The 8,551-nt window shown below is 36.8% G+C and overlaps 1 protein-coding gene across 1 annotated transcript; it reads left to right on the top strand.

Annotated features, from left to right (window-relative positions):
• LOC107632808 lies at positions 7,456 to 8,091 on the top strand. The gene has a single exon (XM_016336459.1). It carries the CDS (start codon positions 7,456 to 7,458, stop codon positions 8,089 to 8,091), a length of 636 nt encoding a protein of 211 aa, XP_016191945.1.

Here is an 8,551-nt window from a genome sequence, read left to right as displayed (position 1 = left end):
CGAGCCGCCGCTAGAACCATCGCCGCCATTCATGCATGCTTCTGCCGCTTCCGTGGAGTGCGTCGCCGGGAAGGGGAGCCCGACGCGAGGAGGGCGACGCGCGAAGGAGAGAGAGGAATCTGAGGCTGAGTTGGGTTCTTGCCACTGCCGATCTGCCCAGCCGCCATTGCTCCGTCGTTCACGAGCTGCCGGTGGTTCTTGCTTTGGCCTCTGCTTGCTGCTTTTACTTGAGCTTCTGCTTTGGCTTCTTGTTGGATTTGTGCTTCTGCTTGTTGATTTGGCTTTGTGCTTGAACTTCTGCATCTGTTTCTACTTCAGTTTCTGCTTTCTGCTTTTGCCTTCTGCTTGTGTTTTTGCTTGTGTTGATTTCTATGTTCATTTAAATTTTTTTTGAATGTTGAATGTTGTGTTATTATTGATTTGAATGTTCTGTTATTGTTGATAATGGATTCTTGAATTTGAATGTATGTTCTGTTATTATTGTTGTTGTGGAAAGAAATGGCTGATAGTGGAAATAGGGGCGGTGACAGTGGTAGAGAATGCAGAATGAATTTTTTTTGAATGCTAAATGTTGTGTTATTATTGATTTGAATGTTCTGTTGTTGTTGATAATGGATTCTTGAATTTGAATGTATGTTCTGTTGTTAATGTTGTTGTGGAAAGAAATGGCTGATAGTGGAAATAAAGGAGCGGCGATGGTGGAGAATGCAAAATGAACGATGGTGGCAGGGAATGCAAAATGCACGGGTTGGGGGTATTGTTGTCTTTTAAAAAATTATTTTATTAAAAAGAACGATTTTAATATGAAAAAAAATATTAAGAATGATTTTAAATTCAAATTTCTACCAATTCAACTAATAATTTTTGGGTTAAATCAATAAATCAATAGTTTGATCCATTCGATTATTACTAGTTCCATTTTGACATCTATACCTCCTCATGTCAACAACTTAACAAACTAGCTAATTAATTTATAACAAAATCCTGATTTTACAATAATAAAATGATAATTTAATGCTGATTTTACGCGTCACCCTTCTTTCACTTCGTATTCTTCCACCAATCGTGAATTGTACCGCGTAGTGCGTTTTCCTGCCAGCATCAATTTTCTACAGTATTTTGTGTGCCTTTCCTGTCACCATTAATTTTGTAATATTACAAAAAGAACATCTAAAATTATTATAAAAAAAATATTTAAACCTCAAATAAAAATAAATTTAAAATTTAACGAAAAGAAACATTTAAAATTGACAAAAAAAAAAATATTTAGAATTTTTGCCAATAACGACACTTTGATGGAGGCCATTGTAGTAACATTCTTCCGATACAATGTAGCAAACGAGTTGTGATGAATGGCACAAACTTCCAACGAAACAGCAAATGGCAACGGCAGAAGACTGATAGTAGTGCGGTGGCGGAGGTAACCATGCGGAAGAGTATTGTCGTTGGAGAAAGAAGCCGTGAAAGAGGGAAGAGAAGGGTGAGGATTTCAATTATTTTTTTTAACTGTGAGAGGGTGTAAAAGTGAGTTTTGGATGATCATTGTCAAATACATGGATTGACTTGTAGGAGAATTTGGATGATCAAACTGGAGGTAGACCGGGCTTAAAATAACCAATTTTACACAGGAAAGTCTACCGGTTTTCTAAGTTATACCCGACCATTCTCTTCAACACTAATATTATAAGCACATGTTGTTATCAATACATGCAACCTTTCCTATCCAATTATTAGCATATTCTTATCATGTCTAACTTACCGGATGCATAGTTGTGTGGAATATTTTTTGCTATTCCGATCTTGATGAAATATGGGAACTCGTCAACTCGTGCAGCAACAAACTATGTCGAGCATGGTACTTGAAAAGACGTTTCAATGTTTAAGTGAGCTTTGTGTGTCTTGTGTTGAGTCAAGAATTGAATGTTAATTCTTGTGATGATAAGCATAATTGGTGTTTTTTATTTTAATTTATTTTTTTACGAGTATTATAGGTATTAATTATTGTTTGAAAATTAAACTAGATTAGCCGGTCGGACCGGTCAAATTGCAAATCGGACACCAATATAGTTTGGTCCAGTATAAAAAACCGTTCAACTCAAAATCACTTTTGAATCGTTGAATTAGTCAAGAATCGGTCGATCGAACCGAACCAGGATCTAGCGGGTTCTCGTGAAACGTCGTCATTTAGGGTTTGCTAATTAGGGATAAAAAAATCCTGCTTCTCCCATGAGCTATTCCTGATTTCCTCATTTTTAAACTCTCTACTCTCTTTCAACTCTCAACCCTATAGTCTCTCCACCGTCGCAAGGAAAGACTCAGCGTCGCTGCCATCCGTTGCACTCAGGGACCACCGTATCTTCCTCTGGTCGTCCGCGGCTTCGCGCTTCTTTCTCATTACACAATCAATGTGTCTTCCTCGAGCCTGGCGTGAGTCGTTGGTCATCGTTTGCTTATGTAACACCCTACCACACATAGCTTTACGCCTAGGACGTAAATCAGAGGTGGTGAGGTGTTACGACCTCTAACAGTAAAAATACTTATATATGTGACAAGAGTAATATAATTAAGAGCCTTGAAAGAAACGGTACAATCAATAAATAAAAACGAAGGTACAAAGTCATGGTCAACGATAAGACGAAAAGCTTATACAGAAAATCAAAAGATAGATATATATATATAGGATTCCAACAGGTAAATATAATCAAGCTCTAGGCTCGATATGCGAAGCAAAGGTCGGCCAGAGTATATATATATATAATCCAAAATATCCCGGACTCGAAAAACTGACAACCTGTTTCTCTAAGTCAACCTCTAAGAGGGACAAGCATAAAATATAAGATGGAGAATCTATATACATATATAAACATATAATAAAATACAACCCTAAGTCCTTAGAGTTCTTCGCTTCTACAGAGTCTCCAGAATGCTCAGTGAGATACCTCCTGATCTGCATCTAAAAACCACAATATATGTATGGAATGAGAACCGGGAGTTCTCAATATAGTAAAGGTGTCCACGTACATAAGATATAAGGTCCCGGGAAAGTCAGAGGCAATCTTAGAACTCCGACACTCAGATGTAAGTCTTAAAGTTTATAAATTGAAAACCATAAATAGGGTAGGTTATCTAAGGTTCTTATTTCTAATTCCTTTCTAACTTAAACCCTAATTTCCGCCTTCCTCCAATCCTCCAAAACTTTGGTGCATAGACAAGCAATATAAACAAAGCAAACACAAGTAGGATACAGATACAGTAGGTAGCAAATATAGCAGGTAAGCATAATAATCACATAGGCAAGCCTAATTAATGCACAATCAGACAAAACACACATATGCATATGATGTATGCCTGCTCTATGACTGATGATATCATCTGTCGATTATATAGCCAACCCCGACATGTCTTGGTAGCTAACCGTGGACAGAAACACCCTTCGCAGAGCAAGAGGGGCTGAGCCACAACCCCCTTGCTACTACTCGCTCAACCCGGAGCAAGTGAAATAACCACTACTGCTGTTACTACCCAGGTTGTAGGAGTTGCGGGCAGTGGCAATATGAACGGTATAATGACAAGCTACAACAAACCAGATGAAGACAAGCAATTACGAGGCGACACTGATTTGGAACGCGAGGAGGGGGAAATTGTTATAGATGGTTGGGTTAAGAATAAGGGCAGAGAACAAGAGAAAGATCACGACGACAGTACAAAATTAGGTGTAGAGATTGGAGTTGGCGCAGATTCTGGCAGGGAACTTCACAGTGACAACCAAAGGCTGAGCTGGGAAGAGGAAATGGCAGAGAACAAAGAGGCTTGGAAACTAGCTGTTAAGTCAGGTGCTCAGTGTAGTGATGAGGAAGATATTATGGCTATCTTGTAGGAGCAGAATAAAGCTATTGCTATGAAACGGCGACAGGCAAAGCAAAAAGAAAAAGTTCGAAGGAGTCGGCCAAAGACTCGAAAACAGGTGTGTCATAATTTTGTGAAATGATTTTCAGTTCCTAGAACATTAGGGGGGTTGGGAGGTGCTGGAAAATTTAGTATGCTAAAGAATTTTAAAAGTAAGTTTAGGTTGGATATGATGAGTTTGATAGAAACAAAGAAAGAGATAGTGACTAAAATGGATGTAGTTCGTATCTGGGGAAGTGAAAGAGCTTGCTGGGAGTTTTTAAGTTCGATCGGGACTTCTGGAGGGTTGTTGTTAATTTGGGATGAAGCGGTTTTTAAATTGGCTACCTAATATAAAGGGGATACATGGCTATGTGTAGAAGGGATTGTGGTAAAAGATAATTTTCACTGTGCTATCTGTCTGGCGTATGGACCGCATAAGAGAGTAGAGAAGGCTTTAGTGTGGGAAGAATTGAGTTATATTGCAGGGCTATGTCAAGTGCGGTTCTGTTATTTGGGGGATTTTAATAAAATTTTGCACCTGGAAGAAAGGAAAGGAGTGACTAGATTATCAGCGTCAGCAGAAGATTTTAGAGCATGGGTAAATGATATGGAATTGATCGATTTGTCGCTAAATGACCGGAAGTACACATGGTTTAGGGGACAGTCATGCAGTCGTATTGATAGGAGCTTAGTTTCTTTAGGATGGCTTGATGTATACCCAGGGACGGATCCAGAAATGTTGTTATAGGGGGGCCAATAATATATATAATATAAAAAATATATGCAAATAAATTATAGTGTAAGATGTATTAAAAAAATATATAGATAGAGAATATATATTTAAAGTATAAAAAAATGTGTACTTTTTACTAACAAAGTGGTACACGTCGATTTTTTATATCATAAAATTCATCGATAATAGAATCTGTGTCAAATTTTTCAGCAATCTTCTTCTCAATGTAAATCAAAAGACAATTAGCAAGCAATTCATCTTCCATTTTGTTTCTGAGTCTATTCTTCACAATATTCATAACTGAAAAAGATCTCTCAGTTGTAGCAGTTGAAACAGGGAGAGTTAATACCAAGCGAATCAAACGATCAATCAAATGATATGTTAAAGACTTTCCTGTCTTCATTAATCCTTGACATAACTCCGAAATTGTGCACAAGTTAGTTAATTCAGCATGATTAGGAACATCAAGTTCATAATGTTGAGCTTGCATTCTAATGTGAAATTTCTCTTGGTCACTGAAGTCACCTGGATAAAATTGTTCTACTAATTCACATTCTTTGTTGACACTGAAGAACTTATAATTATCTCTGGGATCTAAAGTTGAACTTAAACTAAGCAATTCCACCATATTATCGTTGAATCTTCCATTAAGCTCTTGCAATTGTGTATTAATTACAGCCAGAAATAAATTAACACGGTAATGATGCTCCACTGAAATTTGATCAACAATTTTGCGAGTTCGGCCTCTTCTAGGAATATGCAATGCATTCATATCAGGAACTTCAACTTCATGTTTCTCACAAAATAATATAAACAATTAGTGTAAGTTTTGAAAAGAATTGATGAACATAACAAACTTCTTTGGCTGCAGAAACAAGTGCTAATTGTAGTCGATGAGCAAGACAATGAATGTATAATAAGCAAAAGGATAATCTTTCAGAAATAGAGCTTGCAATCCATTCCATTCACCATGCATATTACTAGCTCCATCGTACCCTTGTCCCCTAAGTTTTTGGACATCAAGATTATGACAAGAAAGAACTGATGAAATTTCTATTTTCAATGTCAAAGAACATGTATTAGAAACATGTATAATATCAAAAAATCTTTCTTGAACACAACCGTGCTTGTCTACAAATCTCAAAACCACAGACATTTTTTCTCGCTTTGACTCATCTCTTGCTTCATCAATAATTATACAAAATTTAGAATCACCAATTTCTTCTCGAATTATTGCACGCACTTTTCTAGCAAAGATATGCAATATATCTTTCTGAACACCGGGAGATATATATTGAGCATTTTCAGGAGCATTTTCAAGGACAACATTATTAACATTCTGATTACAGGAAGCTAAAAGCTTAATTAACTCAATAAAATTTTCCCTATTCAAAGATCCAGGACTTTCATCATCGCCTCTAAATGCATATGCTTGAAATGCAAGCCATCGAATAGCATTAATAGATGTCTTCAACCTTAAACGGTTATTTGCAATAGTTTCATCACTATGCCTATCAAGAACTTTATCTATATGCTTAGATTGAGCCATTAAATCATCACAAGATTTCACACATAAATTATGGGGAGAATTAGGAATAGAACCCTCGTGACATACAAATGCACAATTTACCCCATTGTTTACTTTCTTCTAATTACTAAATCCTAACTCTGAAAATGCATTTTTTCCATCATTGCGAGCACCATAATGTTTACCAAACAAGTAGCAAGGCAAACAATAAGCAGCATCTTTTTCTGGTGAATATTCTAACCAACTTGAAAATTTCTTAAACCAAGAAGATTGAAAATATCGACGGTGATTATTATTACCAGAAGATGGATAGCTAATATTAGTTGGTTGGTATGGCCCAACTATTATGTATGCTCTACGAATCTTATCACGTTCATTGATATTATACTGCCAAATTGGACGTCGCTTTCCTGGATCCCTTTCTAGTAAAGAGATATCAACATCTCTTTCTAATCTTGGTACTTTAGTTTCATGTTGATGTATATTTTGAGTAAGATTAGAGAGCTCACTTACTTGAAATTCTTGTGAAATAAGATTAGAGGGTTGACTTGTTTGAACTCCAACATTATCAGTAGATTTTCTCTTAAAAATTGCATCAATTTTACTTTGCTTTTTCATCATAAAATGTTCTAATTTCTTTTTACCTGAAAAAAAACTCAAAAAATTATATACTTACATAAATAAACAAAATCTAAAAATTTTTTATTAATTAAATATCAATAATAATAATTTTTTTTTACTAAATTACTATCAATTTCATTAAAAAATAAAATAAAAAATAAGAGAAAATAAATCTCAAAAATAAAATGAATACCTTGCGTTTGATATGAATATATTATATATGATTGAAATATGAAAATAACACTAAATACTTACCTTAGCTTGGGAATGGCAGTGACACTGTAATAGTGACTTGGTGAGCGCCGCGTGACTTGTGAGAAAACAACACAGGAATAGGAAATGTGAAGAAATAAAATTAGTTTTAGGGATTTGAAAAATTTTAAAAGCTATTATGTTTTATTTGGGTTGGATTAAGCTTTCTACTATTTTTTTTTAAAAGCTGGGGGGCCTAGGCCTCCACTTGCCCCCCCCCCCATACATCCGTCCCTGTGTATACCCAGAAACGCGTCTAAGAGGAGGTCCAAGAGGGTTATTGGATCATTACCCTGTGATTATGGAAGACAGCAGAATTTTTGACGGGCCAAGACCGTTCCGTAGCTTGGACTCATGGTTCACGTATGAAGGGTTTTTGAGTATGATGAAGGAAGAATGAAGGAAATTAGGTGATGTACAGTTCTTAGAAAAGATGAAAGCGATATCTGTACCACCACGTAGATGGCATAAGCAGCATTTTGGGGATATATCGGAGAGGATAAAGAGGTTTGAGGAAGAATTAAAGAAGGTGGATGATATGGTTAGTAGTGGACGGCATGATGGTACACTTAAAGCAAGGAGGAGGGCATTAGTAAAGTGCTGTGAAAAGTGGTATGAGAGACAGGATGTTCACTGGAAGCAAATGTCTAGATCTCGGCATGCTAATGAGATGGATAGAAATACAAGATACTTCCATAATATTGCTTTGGCGAGAAGAAGAAATAACAGAATAAAGTCTTTGGTAATTCATGGGAGGTTAGTGCGGAATCAAGCAAGGATCAAAGTTGCGATTCGATGCTTCTATAAATGGCTGTACCACCAAGAAGCTTCTCCAAGTATGACCTTTAGGGATGGATTAGTTAATCGGCTAGCGATGGAGGAAGCTGAAGCATTAGAGGTGTTACCATCAGTAATGGAAGTGAAAGAGGCAGTTTGGGATTGTGAATCTTCTAAGGCTCCAGGGAGTGATAGATACAACATGAATTTCATAAAAAAGTGTTGGGTCAAGATTGGAATGGAATTCACAGCTGCTGTGATGAGCTTTTTGAGACAGCGAGACTACCAATAGACTCTAACATCACATGGGTAACGTTGGCTCCAAAGTTCATTGGGGCTAAGTAGATAAAAGATATTAGACCGATCAGTATGGTTGGGTGTGTCTATAAGGTTATTTCTAAATTGTTGACACGAAGAATGAGAAGTGTAATGCCAGGCTTAGTCAGAGAATCGCAAAGTGCCTTTGTGAATGGGAGAAAGATACATGATGGAGCTTTAATTGCATGTGAAACTGTGCAATGGTTGAAACTGAAAAAGAAGGCGTCAGCGATCATCAAATTGGACTTCCAAAAAGCCTATGATAGGGTGAAATGGTGCTTTGTGGATACTGTGCTAGAGAGATGGGCATCGGTAAAACTTGGAGGGCATGGATCAGGGAGTGTATTAGATCTGCATCTATCTCGATTTTGGTAAATAGGTCACCATCGAAACCTTTTAAGATGGAGAGGGGGCTCCGTCAAGGCGACCCATTA

The sequence above is a fragment of the Arachis ipaensis genome, chromosome B03 (assembly GCF_000816755.2).
Source record: "Arachis ipaensis cultivar K30076 chromosome B03, Araip1.1, whole genome shotgun sequence".
NCBI classification, from domain to species: domain Eukaryota; kingdom Viridiplantae; phylum Streptophyta; class Magnoliopsida; order Fabales; family Fabaceae; genus Arachis; species Arachis ipaensis.
The sequence above is the reverse complement of the archived record's forward strand: the minus strand, read 5'-3'. Positions and strand labels throughout refer to the sequence as shown.